Raw genomic sequence first — 17,130 nt, forward strand, 5'->3', positions numbered from 1 at the left:
TGGTTTAAGACAAGCGGACATAAAAACTGTCAAGTGGTTTATGAAAGGATCGATTATCTTCTGAGTTTCTTATTGTTTACACAGGGCGCAGAGGAGTTATTTGTGACCTTGATTGGTGATGGAGTTAAACTTTACGGTTGATACCACGCATCATCTTTGTTTTTGTACTGTAAAATCGAGCAAACTGTCATTCGATCAATTTATAAACCTGGTAATATATTATCTAATGCTCAGGAAAACCGCTGAAGGTAATGACTGCGGACCAATAACAGCGACTAACATCTAGTAAAGAGACAAGGGATAAAACTAATTTGCGCAAATTTTCAGCCTTCCATAATTCGTCAGTCTGTGGATAAATCGGCGCCGCTTTCCTCAGCAGATACCAAACAACACTCTTTTTTCAGTTTCATCTGAAATCATCCTCGGAGACCCAGGGGCGGTCAGTCGGGTCGGGAGAAAAGGCGCGACAAAAGTTTTCAAGCACAGGCGGAAAAACCCCTGGGTACCGACTCTCACCGGATCATTTCCAAACGGTCAAGCGAATGCTGGTTCCTAATTGGGCACAAAAAATGCTTTGTATTATTGTGCCCAATCGGCGAACAGTTTCTCCTGAAATCTTTTCGTGAGTCCGTACACGACGGCTATTTTCTCGCCACAGTTGCCCGGTTCGTTCACCAAGCTTTCCTAACCAGAAACGAAGAAAGTACCGATGAGTCGAAAAACGTTTTAGATGCTATCAGCAGGAGCAATTCAATTTGCAGTAAGAAAATTCTGTTTCTGACAGATCCCGATGTATCTTAAATAATAGGAAGTTTAAGATGCAGCGGCGACGAGAAAGTAAAAAAAAAAGCAATAGCTTGACAAGACAAAACAACAATTTTGCACGTGCATTACGCTTTTTGTACATTTCTTTGCCGTCACTCCACGACTACCATGTGAAAATACCTAATTTCACGTTTTGTGAAGGACGTAAACAAGAAATGACAAAATTTTCTTTCCCTTTATGAACTTGGATATGGTTGATAGAAATTCAGCTCCAGAAGAGTTCGCTTGCATTTGACAAAGTAAGTGAGTTGGAATAATCGCGATAGAGACTGAAAAAATGTGACTTCACTTTTCATGCGACGTTTTCGATTTGTGGCTGTCGGCTGTCCGCTGTCGTGGCATCTTAAACTCCCTAATATTTACTAAGGTGTGATCGATGCAAGCGTGAATACCTGTTGTAAGCTCAAGCTTGTATTTTTGGGAAAGCGTCTTCAGTTTTCCGGCAGACGGTAGTTTAAAATGGAGAGTTTATATCAAACTCAAAGTTTCCTGACTGCGTGCATTTCTTTGGTGCATGAGCCAGACAAGTCGTGATCGAGTCAATAGCCGTCGTGTACGAACTCACAAAAAGAACTCAGGAGATGCTGTTCACCGATTGGGCGCGCACAAAGCATTTTTTGTGCCCAATCAGGCGCCAGAATTCGCTTGACCGTTTGGAAATGGTCCGGGCGAGAGTCGGTACCCAGGGGCTTTTCCGCCTGTGCTTGAAAACTTTCGTCGCGCCTTTTCTCCCGTCCCGACTGACCGCCCCTGGGTCTTCGAGGATGATCTGAAATTTGAACATCGACTTTGCTAAAACTAGTTTCCTAGGGGCAGATTTTATAGCGTTGGATGCTTGCTTTTGTACGATGTGGACTGGAGGATACCGGGGACGGAAACATAGTAGGGAAGGGCAACGGAAAAAAAATTGGAAATAGTGTTGACAGGCGAGACCAAACAGGACTCATAAGCTCGTTATAGCGCACGTGACCTTGGAGTTTGCTTGAACAACAGATATTATTTTCTTTTTTTTTCTCTCTAGCAGTTAGATTGTAACGTACATGGAGCATTCTAAACTTTCAGCAGCTACTCTTGCTTTGAGTTCAAGAAAAACCTTTGGGACCAGGGTAACGGAATTTGGTCGCTTCATGCTGCAGTATAACACTGACTTTCTCAGTTGTGCGCTATTGTCCCTAACGCCAGGCGCCCCCTCGGTGCATTTGAAAATCAAGATGGCCGTCGTTAACGGTAAGACGCGCTATATCTCAACAATCTCACGAAAAAATAGGGGACAGTGAACAGTCTACCGGTGTTTGAATTTTCAAATTAGTAATAGCTGATAACATTTGCGCTTGACACGACAGTTAACCTTGACGTCAGTTTCCGTGACCATGTATCAGTAAGCCGCGGTCCACAGTGAATAAGTCACGTGGTATTTAGTTTCATCCTTGGTCTCTTTTTCTTCTCAGCACTTCGTGCCTCGCTTGGAAACCTTCGCTTTCCAAACGCGTTGCCCTTCGGGCGACATTCGTTCCCACCGAGAATTAAGTAATATTTTACCAGGTTGTAACCCGATCGCATGACGGTTTGATAGGTCAAGTTCATGGCTGATTCTACAGTAAACAGAGGCGACTCGTGCGATCGGCTGTAAAATTTTCGCTTCGCTTGCCATCAAAAATAACTCCTCTGCGCCCTGTGCTGTTTACTATATTTTCGTGTACCTGTTGGATTGAAAAGTCTGAAACTGGATTTCCAATGTACGCAAGGTTCTAGCAGTGAGAAGACGTTAACACCTATATATGTTAAGCTTGAATGCGTGCAGTTTATTCATTTGATCTGCGGAAATCCAAATTAGAAAGCAAGGTTTCACTACGGGGATACCTTGAACAGCAGGTGTTAAAAGCCAGGGGAAGGAGGAGGGGAAATTTTTTCCTTTTCCCCTTATTTTCCGCTCGCCCGCGTCCCAATGTCCATTTCTCTTTTAGAGCCTGCCGCGCAGGCTACTCTTAGGGGGGTTAGTTCTGATTAAGTCCTTCGACTTAAAAATGGTTTGAAAAAAGGTTGGGATTGTGTAAATTGGCTTGCACCTGACACAAAGCAAATGTGACGACATATCACTTTAAGAAAAACAAAATTGAGGGGAAGATCCAAAAGTGAGTTATATGCTCATTTGAGACTTCTTAATGAACATTTTAGATCTTTCTTCTGAAACCCAGTTTACCCTTTACTGACTAGTTTTTAACTTGTTCAGAAAAAAGAATCCTTAATGTCCAATTTAAGAGAATGCATGCAACTAGGGGCCGCTTTCTGGTCCACACTTGTCGCGTCAAGATGGTACGGGTCATCACCAGAAACCCTCAACATTTACTTGGCTACAGGTAACAGGAGGGCATTTTGTATGCGCATGCGTCAACATTGAATTGTTTACGTTCAGTACCAGCATTTGCAGGCTGTTTTCTGGAGCTGAATGACGTGTATTAGGTGCTACGTTCCACAAACTTGTTCCTCAACGTATCGTGGTATTTCTACGATGAAAGTGAGTTTATTGTAGCCTCGCTGTCGCCCTTGAGAGGAAAGTCTTTCCTTTCGTAAAACAGTACATCGAAGACAAGATGGCGGCTGAATGTTCTTACGACCTAACATTTCGCGCATATGTTTTGAGCAGGAGGAAAAGGTCAGTATGAAAATTTTTTGTTCAACAATTATCCTATAGATACTTCATTCTTCTCAATAGTATAACTCTAAAATCGAACTTAATCGTTTCAGGAATACAGCGGTCAATTAAGTGTCCATTCTGCCGTGAAACTGTTTTTCACCCTTTCGCTGGCTTGTTTATCTCGAAATCTTGCCTTTCTCCCCAGACTAAGTTAATGATTAATGAAACTAAGAATATTTCCGCGAATGAATGGCGCTTTGATGAAGGCTGTAAAAAATCGCCTTCTACAGTAATTTTAGCCTTCTTCACCGGTACGTCTTCGTTGAGAAATAAAATACACGCACTTCAACTATAAATTTAAATCAATATAACGATGGGAGTAAGATTTTGTTTTGAAAATAAGAATATTCTATCATTTAGTTATACAAAGGAAAAAAGTTACAGCAATCAGTTTGAATTCTGATTTTTTCCACCTTATTTTGAAGGTACACTGTTTGTTTACAACACGTTCTAAAGTTAACTAAGATATTCTAAAACGAAAAGAATTCAGCTGAAAATTAAGACTTCTTTTAAATTTGTGCCGAAAATGAAAATCTCGTCTGAAATTTAATCACTCAAGTGTCATTTCTGACGGGTAAACTCTACCTTCGGCTGAAATAACCTTCAAGGACCCTTTTTTTAACTTAACCCTGGAAATTCCTCAGTAGTTTTAAAAAAATGCTAAAATAAAGAATTATCAAGACCCTTATGTCTTTAGAAATCGATTCCTTTGCAAATGATGTTTTAGAAATTTCCGAAGCAAATTTTATCAGAGCAGTGTCTCGAAATTCTGTTGTATAGACGCGGGTAGCCCAGATATGTTGTTTCGGAAATTTCCGAAACACTATAAGTCTCAAAAAAACTGAAGAGATACGGCTCACCGGTCCGTGCACACTTCGGCCAATCTATTTTTTCATTTTTCCAACAAAAACGGAAAAAGGAAATATTACTTGTCCTTATCATATTTCCATATTTCAAAGTTCAGAAAAAAAGAGAAAAAGAGAAAATGGTCAGGAAAATCGATCATTTTTTCATTTTTCTAATTTTGAAGTTAAATTCAAAAATACAAAAAATACTGTTAACGGCTAAAAGCGATATTTTGCTATTTTTATTTTCTTGATATTGTTAGAAAAACGAGAAAAATAAAATAATCTCTGAGTCCTAGATCATTTTTCTATTTTTCCGTTTTTCCCAAAAAATAGAAAAACAGAAAAATGAAAAAATGATATTTATTCGAACCATTTTTTCATTTTTTCCATTTTGTTCAAAAAATGAAAAAATAGAAAAATGGCATACCTATCGCCTAATTTTCCATAATTCCATTTTAACAAGAAAAATGAAAAAAATGACAAGAGTTGCGAATAATTTTTCCATTTTTTCAATAAATACAAAACAAACAAACAAACAAAAACAGATAATTTTTCATCTTTTGTTTTAATGAAAAAAAGCAAAGAAAAATGACAAATCATGAACATTTACCAACAAAGAACAGAAAAACCTAATCCACTTTAGACTCACTAGTTTTGTTAGACGATTTACATAGGGTCGGCGGAGACGTGGGATGGGAAGGGTGGGTGGGGCTGCTTTAGTTCTCGGAATGCGAAAGTAGTTTTATTCACGTTTGGATTTGATTAGCTGATTCCTTTACCTCATTACTTAGCACTCACTCTGTGACCCGTTCTAACACTGCGTCACCATAAGGTGTTCCTGTTCCATTCAAACTGTAGAACGTTTCCCCATACTTGTCGCATGGGTTTCCCGACATTAGCGATCTTTGCTCTCGTCTTTCCAGGGCTGAGTTGCTTAAAAGGTGGACAACGCTATCCGCTGGATAAATAACTATCCAGTAGATAACGCAATTGGTTTCCATAAAATACATAAAAAATTATCAGGCCGCTGGATAGTGATTTATCCGGTGGATAGTCGCTATCCAACGTTTAATCAAATGTATGAGCAAATGTATGGGCCAGATCATTAAGATGTTCTCTCCCGCGAGTGTATACTAGCCGCCTCGTTATGTTTCTCCTCCATAATATTAATTCAACATACTTTACTGTTGCAATCCTAAAACACCCGTTCTGCGGCAAGATCCGTTATTTCGGCAGGCTAAGCAGTCTACTTTTGAGCATCTATTTCATTTAAAAGCGTCTGACCTCTTCACTGGCGTGCTCTTTATTTATTTTGTGCATGTGACTGTTCAACGACCTTGTTTTTAACTCCTTCCCCTTAATCTCCCTCACGAACCGCTTTTTTTGTACTGGGACCATACTGTTGGTGGCATGAAAACCGTTGAGTTACCATCCCCTTTTCCCGTACCAATTTTCACGCCTTCTCCTCCTCCCTCGTACCCTTTCTAATGTTCTTCATTTCCACGGCCGGTACTTTACAGTTTTCCCGCCGCTTCCATCCACAGTCGACTCCCGACAACTCAAACCTTCAGGGAAATCGAGATCAAAAGTGAATGGAACTACGTCCGCTTCTCGAAAACTAAGCCCTCCCCCACCCCCCCCCCCCCCAATTCCCCCACATCTCCACCGACCCTGGGTAAATCTTCTAACCAAACTAGTGCGTCGGTAGTGGATACGAATTAGGTTTTTCATTTCTTCACCGCCAAAATATTCATAACTTCTCACTTTTCTGCGCCATTTTTCAATAAAATAAAAAACGAAAAACGGTCTGAAAGGACGTATCGTTTTAAAGTTTTACTATTTATTAAAAAATGGAAAAATAGAAAATTGCTTGCAACACTTGTCATTTTTTCATTTTTCTTATTAAAATGGAATTATGGAAAATTGGGCGATAAGTATGCTTTTTTTCTATTTTTTCATTTTTTGAACAAAATGGAAAAAATGAAAAAATGGAGCGAATAAATATTATTTTTTTCATTTTTCCGTTTTTCTATTTTTGGCGAAAAACGGAAAATTAGAAAAATGAGTTAGGAATTGGACATTATTTCATTTTTCTCATTTTTTAACAATAGGAAGAAAATAAAAAATAGCAAAATATCTCTTTTAGCCGTTTACAGTATTTTTTGTATTTTTGAAGCGGACTTCAAAATTAGAAAAATGAAAAACTGATCAATTTTCCTGACCATTTTCTTTGTTTCTAATTTTGTCTGTACTTTAAAATATGTAAATATGATAAGGATAAGTAATATGTCCTTTTTCCGTTTTTGTTGGAAAAATGAAAAAATAGTTTGGCCGAAGTGTGCACGGACCATCTTTATAACCACCATTATTTTCAACTGATTTTCTGTGATTAACAGTTCTTTAGCCTTTCCTGTCGTATTTGAATTACCAAAGTGGGTTTTCAGACGCAAAAAATAGTCTTCTGCCCAAAAACGTGCTTCAAGTTATTATTTCTGCCGAAGTAATTCAGCTGAAAAGTACGAAAAAGGTGCTATATGTTCTACTTCTTGCCGACCCTTCTGAAAATAATAAAAGGAGGTAATTTTTGTACGAATGTAAAAAAGACTACTTTGCACGAAATTAAACGATTTCTTTCCGACAGGATCCGCTCGGAAAAAAATATTGATTAAAAGCAATAAATCAGCCGGATTTTATGACAATTTCGGATAAAAATTAACAAAAATGGCCATTTTCAGCTGATTTTTTCACTTTAGAAAATCGCACTTCACTTTAGAACGTGTTTTACATTTCATTATGCAAATAAATATAACATTTTGGCGTCTTAAAGAAAATCTAGCCTAACTCCCCAACCCCAAAATAGCACGAAATGAAACGTTATCAATACACCTTTTAAATAAATTCTGGCTTCTGTTGCAAAAAAATCGCATTTATTCCTAAATGATACCATTTTATGGATACTACACTTGTTGATATGCTAATTTGTGAGACATTTCATTCACGAAGGATGTTGACTGAGATCAGCTTTTCGTCTGTATTGAACCACATTCTTGTTTATGCATCAGTTTCTGCTTGATAATTCTTCCATGATGTACAACTTACATAAGGGGCTCATCTGGATACAGTAAAAAGCTCTCAACAGAAACATTAATAACAGACAGATTCATCCATCCATTTGTGTCATGTTTGTTGTCGCATCCCAGCTCATTTGGTTCCTTTAGCGGAAGTATTTATTTTTTGAGGAAACAGTATTATATTATATGCACTCCTTTAACAAACTTCCTGTCTTATGTTTAAACAGGCTTTGAAGGTGAACAACATCGTCAGTTAGATTTATGGAGTGATGGCCATTCTCTGTTTTGGAATGGATCACTACTGTCATCAAATATAAATTAATAACAAGAAATCAATTGTGGAACACAGGTGCTGTTACTCAAGAGTCGCTTCAAAATAGTAGCTTAGGAAAAATCTCTGCATCTTTTAGAGTCAAAAAAAAATAAAAGTACTGTTCGTTTTTTCTGAGTATGTGCGTTCGTTTTGTCTGCAACTGAGCTTATGAAATGCTCAAGTGATTATGTACTACATAATCACTTGTAATTGTTGCTGTCTCAAACTCAAACCATTCTTCATTTCCTATAGAATATTTTGTATAAATTTTTCGGCGAAAACTTTCGAGAAACTGTAAAAACCCCATAAATTTCATGTTTTTGTGGAATATATAACCGCGTGTCTCCGCGATCAGTTTAACATGAGACATCGCGCTGATAAATAAACCTCGCGTAGTACATTTTTTTCGCTTTTTGTCTTAAAGCAGCTAAACGTTGCTACGATGCATTTCCTCCCTTATAAGTAAAACCACAAGTTTGGAAATCAAACCACAGAACTGAATTGCATTGCCAGTTTTCGCATGCGCATGCAAAATGCCCTCCTGTTGCTACAGGTACAGTTTGCTAGAAGAAAAAAAACAACAACAACAATAACAAAAAAACGCATGCTCAACTATTTAATAAGTCAAATCACGAAACAACATGCACAAGCAATAATATCTTTGAATGACCAAGGAAACAGCAGATGGTTGACGATCTAGTGACAGTTTGCAGCGTCTGTCGTTGTTTTTTTAGAAAACTGTAAAGTGTAGTAATAACACTTTTTAAAATGCTCGAAGTGGCATACCGCACGTGTAAAAACCTCAGGAAAACTCAGCTCTCAGTTACATTCCAGGTTTTGCCAGCCTAGCTGCCCCTACACGGGGAATACAAAGTTTAGGAAAAAGACTGTAAACTATCGTGGCCGTTGCAATACAAATACATTAATTCTGGTGGAATATCTAAGAAGCCGCTCATTTGAAAGAATTGCGCTTAAAAAACAGTTTGATAATCTGAACTATTTTCACAGACAGGTCAATTTCGCACTGCACATTAGGACAAAGCGAGACTCCTGTTGTATTAAAGTTACATTGTTTATGAAATAAGTAAAAACAAAGGCAAAAGGTATCATTTTCAGTAGATCTATTTGGCTTGCATGTAGTGAAAAAAGTCACTGGTCATGCTTTTGTTATTCTTCCTGTTTATTCAACCGATACTAAGCTAGCTATAATCTAAAAATATTATAAAGTACACCGTGACGCCTACTTGTTGTCATATGAAATTGTTGTTTTTGTGATATGCGTCATGTTGCGCTTTTATAACCCAGTCACCTTGCTTTTACGTGGTAAGAAGATTTGAAGAGAATACTGAGCCCATAAAACAAAACCCCCACCTGTCGACAGGCCATTACCTCTAGATTCAGCAGCAGGATGGACCTCAGGAAATTTACCGTTTTTGCCTTTCTCTTGAACCTGGGGATTCTCGCTACAACTGTAGAAGGTACACAGCTCTTCTTTTCATCTTTGGCCGTTGCAATCTACATGTCTAGGTTCTTATTCCAGTAGTAGGGCTTCAGCAAAGATAAGCCCCGTTGGTGGATTCCCTTTGGATTCCCTCGCAGAAAGTGGATTCCCTTAATTAATAGGCATATTGGTCTAGTCAATGACGTCATCTATTGTGATAACCTAGGGAAAAAATGGGTTCCTCCATACTAATTAAGTGTCTTCCTCCATATATAATGAAGTGGATAGGTTTACTAATGAGCGTCACTCTACTACAATAGGAACAATAGGCCGGCCCAAACTTGCCCGGGATCTTTTAACCCTGATTGGATAGTAAACAATCTATTATGTGTTCAACATAAAAGCGCGCTCTCCGTTCAGCATTTTATTCCTGCAATCGCTTTGCTAAGGAAAAAGTCTTATTATCACCAATATTTTTTAAAACATTACTCCAAACATGCAAGTCGAATCGAGCTGTAAACTTGTCTGACTATTACAGAACCGTTTTCTCCTTTCTATCTCGAGGAAAAGAAAAACTATCGAAGTCTTGTCATTTTCACGCGCGGTTAATCAGATAATTATGCGAGTTCACAAGCCCAAAGTTGAATACAAATTAGTTCTACAGAAAAGACCCAAGGGAGAGAATTTTGACGTATTATTATAAAACAAATAACTTAACAGGGATTAATTAAAACACGCGACTAATAATTGCTAGCAATAAAATCTGACACGAGATACCGTTTAAAACAAAAAGAGTCAAATACACAGCGATTTGAAAGAAATCTATTAAAACAGTCAAAGAAAGCAAGTCATGTTTTACTTACCCCTCTCCCTTTTCAATTTTATTTCCCTCCTCAATTTTTTTCTTTTTCCCTTCTCCGCAATTTTATTATTTTCCCTCCTCAATGTTTTTATTCCCTCCTCCACAATTTTTATTATTTTCCCTCCTCCTCCTCCTCCTCATTTTTTATTGTTTTCCCTCCTCCTCCTCCTCCTCCACATTTCTATTGTTTTCCCTCCACCACCGCCACCACATTTCTATTGTTTTCCCTCCACCACCACCACCTCCACCACCACCACATTTCTATTGTTTTCCCTCCACCACCACCACCAGCACCAGCACCGCCACCACATTTCTATTGTTTTCCCTCCACCACCACCACCACCACCACCACCGCCACCATATTTCTATTGTTTTCCCCCCACCACCACCACCACCACCACCACCGCCACCACATTTCTATTGTTTTCCCTCCACCACCACCACCACCACCACCACCACCACCGCCACCACATTTCCATTGTTTTCCCCCCACCACCACCACCACCACCACCACCACCACCGCCACCACATTTCTATTGTTTTCCCCCACCACCACCACCACCACCACCACCGCCACCACATTTCTATTGTTTTCCCTCCACCACCACCACCGCCACCACATTTCTATTGTTTTCCCCCCACCACCACCACCACCACCACCACCGCCACCACATTTCTATTGTTTTGCCCCCACCACCACCACCACCACCACCACCGCCACCACATTTCTATTGTTTTCCCTCCACCACCACCACCACCGCCACCATATTTCTATTGTTTTCCCCCCACCACCACCACCACCACCACCACCGCCACCACATTTCTATTGTTTTCCCCCACCACCGCCACCACCACCACCACCGCCACCACATTTCTATTGTTTTCCCCCCACCACCACCACCACCACCACCACCGCCACCACATTTCTATTGTTTTCCCTCCACCACCACCACCACCACCACCACCGCCACCACATTTCTATTGTTTTCCCTCCACCACCACCGCCACCACATTTTTATTGTTTCCCTCAAAAAGCCAAAGGGGCCAAAATCAGGCCTAAAAGGCCAAACTCAAGTAGGGAAACAATAAAAATGTGGTGGCGGTGGTGGTGGAGGGAAAACAATAGAAATGTGGTGGCGGTGGTGGTGGTGGAGGGAAAACAATAGAAATGTGGTGGCGGTGGTGGTGGTGGTGGGGGGAAAACAATAGAAATGTGGTGGCGGTGGTGGTGGTGGTGGTGGTGGTGGAGGGAAAACAATAGAAATGTGGTGGCGGTGGTGGTGGTGGTGGTGGTGGTGGTGGGGGGAAAACAATAGAAATATGGTGGCGGTGGTGGTGGTGGTGGTGGTGGTGGAGGGAAAACAATAGAAATGTGGTGGCGGTGGTGGTGGTGGTGGTGGAGGGAAAACAATAGAAATGTGGTGGCGGTGGTGGTGGTGGTGGTGGTGGTGGAGGGAAAACAATAGAAATGTGGTGGCGGTGCTGGTGGTGGTGGTGGTGGTGGAGGGAAAACAATAGAAATGTGGTGGCGGTGGTGGTGGTGGTGGTGGTGGGGGGGGGAAACCAATAGAAATGTGGTGGCGGTGGTGGAGGGAAAACAATAGAAATGTGGAGGAGGAGGAGGAGGAGGGAAAACAATAAAAAATGAGGAGGAGGAGGAGGAGGAGGGAAAATAATAAAAATTGTGGAGGAGGGAATAAAAACATTGAGGAGGGAAAATAATAAAATTGCGGAGAAGGGAAAAAGAAAAAAATTGAGGAGGGAAATAAAATTGAAAAGGGAGAGGGGTAAGTAAAACATGACTTGCTTTCTTTGACTGTTTTAATAGATTTCTTTCAAATCGCTGTGTATTTGACTCTTTTTGTTTTAAACGGTATCTCGTGTCAGATTTTATTGCTAGCAATTATTAGTCGCGTGTTTTAATTAATCCCTGTTAAGTTATTTGTTTTATAATAATACGTCAAGATTCTCTCCCTTGGGTCTTTTCTGTAGAACTAATTTGTATTCAACTTTGGGTTTGTGAACTCGCATAATTATCTGATTAACCGCGCGTGAAAATGACAAGACTTCGATAGTTTTTCTTTTCCTCGAGATAGAAAGGAGAAAACGGTTCTGTAATAGTCAGACAAGTTTACAGCTCGATTCGACTTGCATGTTTGGAGTAATGTTTTAAAAAATATTGGTGATAATAAGACTTTTTCCTTAGCAAAGCGATTGCAAGAATAAAATGCTGAACGGAGAGCGCGCTTTTATGTTGAACACATAACAGATTGTTTACTATCCAATCAGGGTTAAAAGATCCCGGGCAAGTTTGGGCCGGCCTATTGTTCCTATTGTAGTAGAGTGACGCTCATTAGTAAACCTATCCACTTCATTATATATGGAGGAAGACACTTAATTAGTATGGAGGAACCCATTTTTTCCCTAGGTTATCACAATAGATGACGTCATTGACTAGACCAATATGCCTATTAATTAAGGGAATCCACTTTCTGCGAGGGAATCCAAAGGGAATCCACCAACGGGGCTTATCTTTGCTGAAGCCCTACTACTTATTCCTGACAAAAATGTTACTTTTTTAGTAGCAATTTTTTTTAAATTCTTAAACTGCAATATCTTTAAACCCAATTCAACTCGGTCGAAGACTTTTTATTTCATTGACATTTTTCTAGGGAATATACTTGTTTTAGATCTCAACTAAAGCAAGAAGGTCTGGATGTTAGATCATTTGAATTCATCATAGTGATTTGTTCACAAATGTGGGAGACACAACCGCCATTCCATCTCGCTTTTAAGTAACTAAATCAGTGCTCTCGGAGATGACGAATTGTTAAGTCGATTCGATGTATTTATCATCTCGTTATTTGCGAATCCTCTACATGTAAAAGCAATGTTATCAGGAAAATGACTATATTTCAAAGCTCTCGGTCCATTTATTTGTTTGCCGCACTCTGTCAAAATATCTACAAATAGAACAGTCAGGTCTGTAGTCTGGTTACCACTTGGATCGAAGAAACACGAAAAAAAGGGATAAACATTTATCCGATGTTTCATATCCTGAGATGACTTTGCAGTTTTAAGATTTCAAAACTTAAGATTTTGCCAGTGGGGTGAGGTCTTTGAAAAACCTGCCTTTAAGACTCCACACCCACATTCTGACGTAATGCGGAAGTTTTAATATATTTCAAATTTTTGAAGGAATAGTAATGATTTCTGTCAGTTCAGCGACCCGCATTTAACAGAAAACCTTAAACAAGTTTTATATTTTTGATTTTTATTTTTCCCAGTCAGTCATTCCCATGATTCCCGTACTTCTCGGCACCGATCTACAGATTTCCTACTTCGTAGAGTTCTAATAGACAATGACTTAAACACGAATAGACAATGACTTAAACACGAGTGAAACATTGATGACTACAACAAACCAAAACAAAGACAACCTCAGTAGAATGGTATCTAAGTGTGCATTTTTTTTTTCTTTAATTTGATATTACTTTCCTAAAATTATTTGTCTCCAAATGTCTCAGCGTGCGTCTATATCGAGCTGGCCAGATATGCAATTCGCCAACTTATTCATTACCATTTTATGATTAAGAACATTTTGGGTATTTTAAATGTAAACTATCTGAAGTATATATCGTAAAATTCGTCTTCCTGAATTTTCTTCACATAACGACAATCAAACATTCTATGATACAAATGAAAAGCGTTCTTTTAGCGCATTTTTCGATCCTGCGCAACCCGACGGTAGACTGAGTCGTTTATTGTGTGTTTTTTTTGTATTCAAATAGAACTAGGCCAAGTTACGTTTTTACCACGCTATTTATATGAAAATGAAATTCACAAAATCCTTGAAAAAGAAAAGAAGGCTTATAATTCACAAAAATAAATAAAGAGGAACCGATCAGTTCCATCTCCACATTATATTTCGCAAGGAATTAATTTCCACATCTAAAACACAGCCGCTCTGAGACACGCCCCTCGCCTCTAATTCATTTCAAGCCACACTGTGCTCATTTTCAGGTATTTCCTATCAAGTTGGGAAACTCAACGCATCAGAGACACGTCAAGGATGGAATTGCAACAGCGGATGTGAGGCGCCACAACATTGTACACTGCCACGCTGCACCAATGTGGTATTTCCGCAAACGTTTAGTGGATCTGCAACCGTAAGTAAACCCTAGGCAATGAAAACTTATAGTCTATTCTTCAGGGTTAGGGGTAACTTTCTTTTGTAAGTGAACCACATTAAGCTTCTTTAAAACTCTAATGTTCTTGACAAATTTTGATTTGCCAAAGTACTTGTGGTTTTATGATGCTTTGACGTCAGGGAATTTGGTGTGCATAGGTATACTTAAGTGTTTCTAATCCCTGGGATGTGTTTTTGAAAAAACAAACAGAATAAAACAAATACAAAAAGCCAGAAGATTCTGACGATAAGTATAGAAGGTCTCTATTCCATGAAATGGGAATGAGGGGGGGGGGGGGAGGGGGGGTAAGGTGTGAAAGTGTGTGGGGAGGGAAGGGGGCGATTGGGGTGGATTAGCTAGACTCTCTTTTTCTTCAGATTAATTTTATTGAGTGGAGTAAACGCGCGCGGAAGCGTCGAGCAGACGCGAGAAACGAGGGAGGCATTCTCGTGCCTTCAGTCACGCGCAAGGTCACGCGTGTCTAGCGCGTTTCGCTCGACGGATTGGGAAAAAAAGAGAGACTGCTCATAGTCTAGGGTGGAGTTGTCGCCTGTTAAACTTTCATTGATGCCTGTCTTTACCTAACGCATTTCAGGTTCGAGTTTTTGTGTCATTAAGCCATGAAGATCAGTCTTCAGTTGTTCATTCACCTTCCGCCGTGTGGGCAGAGTCCATTAGTACAGCTGGATTTCAGTTATGCTCGCATGCAACAGGTTCTACAAATGACACTGGAATTATTAACTGGGTAGCATTCCAGGACAAACCTAAGTTAACGCATGGAAGCGTTACTTTTAGCGGAATATGGACAACAGAAACAAAGTGTGAGAAGGTGGCCTTTTCTCAGGTTAGATAACAATAATTGATAACAAGTATATAATTTTGTTACAAAGGTGTAAAACGTAATTAAATAGTAGACACAAATGAAATAGTTTCAGAAAGTAGTTCTAAAACAAATGATCACTAATTAATATCCGGAATTTTCTCTTCACAGCAGAGTCCACTGCTAAAAGTCTTTTTAAGCTTTCTCTCGGGCTTAGTTTCAAACTTTTCCTTCCATCGCCTTAAGATAAGCCATTTTCACGTTTTACTTTGGAGGTAGTGATTGAATAATGCGTGACCGTTTTGAATGTGTTGATGTGTTAAAGGGAATTTGGATAATAGAAGTCTATTTATTTAATGAGATTAAAATTTTAGCATTAAACTTAACAAAGTTAGCCGAAAAGAAACATTGTTGTTTGTAACTTTATTTAAGTAATGGGCCAAATAAAATGCATTCACCAACCTTTTCAACAGTTCTTAGGAAGAGGTGAAAGAGGGGTAGAAAATTGAGTTAATGGGAATAGACAAGTAGATTTAATTAATCTGCGCCCCTTAACCTTTAATAAATCCTTAATTTAATTTAAGTGCTGCTGACTACTTCTTGGATACGTTCATGCTGATTTAGCTTTCGAGAAGCTTGTTTATTTTTCAGTTAATAGTTTTTCTTATATCTAACACCTTTTTGCAGAGCTTTGCTTCCAAGCCTCGTGTATTTGCCTCTGTTAAGTACACTCGCAGTACAAAGCCAAATGATGCTATGTACTTATGGTTAGAGAACGTCAATTCTGGAGGATTTGAAGTGTGCTTAAGGGAATTCTTGCCCTTTGATGGAAAACACCAAGATGCAGTTGTGGTAAGCGAAGAAAAATGTCCGAGTAAACTATAGTATTGATGAAAACAAACAAACAAACAAACAAACTTGACTTTGCCACACTTCGGCCGCCCGGAAACTAGTCTGCTACACAGCCGTTTTTAGAGTCGTCTGTGGGGAGGAGCGTTGCGTGACGACACTAAAAATGGCTGTGTAGCAGACTACCCGGAAACCCAATTACCCAAAACGTTTTTTGACGCAATTAAGGTCAGTGTCGTGTCTCACGTGTCTCATGCAGTCATTTCTTGTTAAAGGAAATGTGGTTCGCAACCTGACGCAACTCGTCTTGTAAAGAAAAGGGTAGCAAATTAAAATTATTTTCTTGTCCGCAGGACTGGTTTGCATTCACTGGAAATGGGAGTCAACTTAATTTCACAATAACTGGGGAAGAAATCTTTCCAAACAGTGGAAATCCATCGGCCAAAAACAACTACGGCTTCTGTCAGGTGAAAACTTTAGTTCTAACAAGAACATTTAGCAAGCCAAAGAACACTGATTTTTTAGTGGTTACGTTCACGCTTAAGAAAACTTAAAATACAGTAAACCCAAGGTTACCAGGCCATGCTAATCGGCATTGTATCCAAAATGGCAATTCCCAGATGAGCGCGACATGTTTATCTCGCGATTTTGATGTGCGCATATTTCGTGATTCTTAAATTTCGTGACATTGCGAGAATTTTGTATTTCGAATCTCTGCAAGTTCGCGTTGTAGACAGTGGGCGAATATTAGAAGTGGGGACTTTACGGAAGATGGGCAAAAATAGAGGGAGAAGTGAGCACGTTCAGATCTATTTACTAACTTACATGACTGTTTTACCTATTTACAGGAAGTGCCTTTCAATACGACCTTTTACAAATCGCCAATTGTGATTCCTTCTGTAAATCATGAGTATAATCTTAAGGTCAAGGGAAGTCGTCCTCCAGAAAATAATATAATTTCAGCCTGGCTAGAGGTAAGTTTGCCTTTTTATTCTAACCTGAGAAACCAGCCCGCCCGACATTTCGTGCGACGCCACCACTAGTTTTCCAACAAAATGAGGAAAACCCCGAAAACCCCGTTTCACGACGCAATTACTGGCTTTCCCGAGAAAAGACGCCTTGGAAGAGTGCAGAAATTCCATACTGATGACGTGTACTTCCCAGATCAAGATAGTGCTTCTGATTGGTCATGCTGCAAAATAAATTTTCTTTGACC

General features: G+C 39.5%; 2 protein-coding genes across 2 annotated transcripts in view; both read left to right on the plus strand.

Moving 5' to 3' along the window:
- The window catches only part of LOC140921542 (uncharacterized), a 471,050-nt gene that overhangs the window by 309,520 nt on the left and 144,400 nt on the right, over positions 1-17,130 (plus strand). The gene's annotated exons all lie outside the window — the stretch shown is intronic.
- LOC140947468 (uncharacterized) overlaps positions 9,161-17,130 on the plus strand; it is a 14,815-nt gene continuing 6,845 nt past the window's right edge. Inside the window, exons 1-5 of the mRNA XM_073396950.1 lie at positions 9,161-9,230; positions 14,079-14,224; positions 14,841-15,089; positions 15,753-15,917; positions 16,268-16,385. Coding sequence (XP_073253051.1) covers positions 9,161-9,230; positions 14,079-14,224; positions 14,841-15,089; positions 15,753-15,917; positions 16,268-16,385 — 748 coding nt within the window. The remainder of the gene's footprint in view (positions 9,231-14,078; positions 14,225-14,840; positions 15,090-15,752; positions 15,918-16,267; positions 16,386-17,130) is intronic.

This window comes from Porites lutea, chromosome 1, assembly GCF_958299795.1.
Source record: "Porites lutea chromosome 1, jaPorLute2.1, whole genome shotgun sequence".
Lineage (NCBI taxonomy): Eukaryota > Metazoa > Cnidaria > Anthozoa > Scleractinia > Poritidae > Porites > Porites lutea.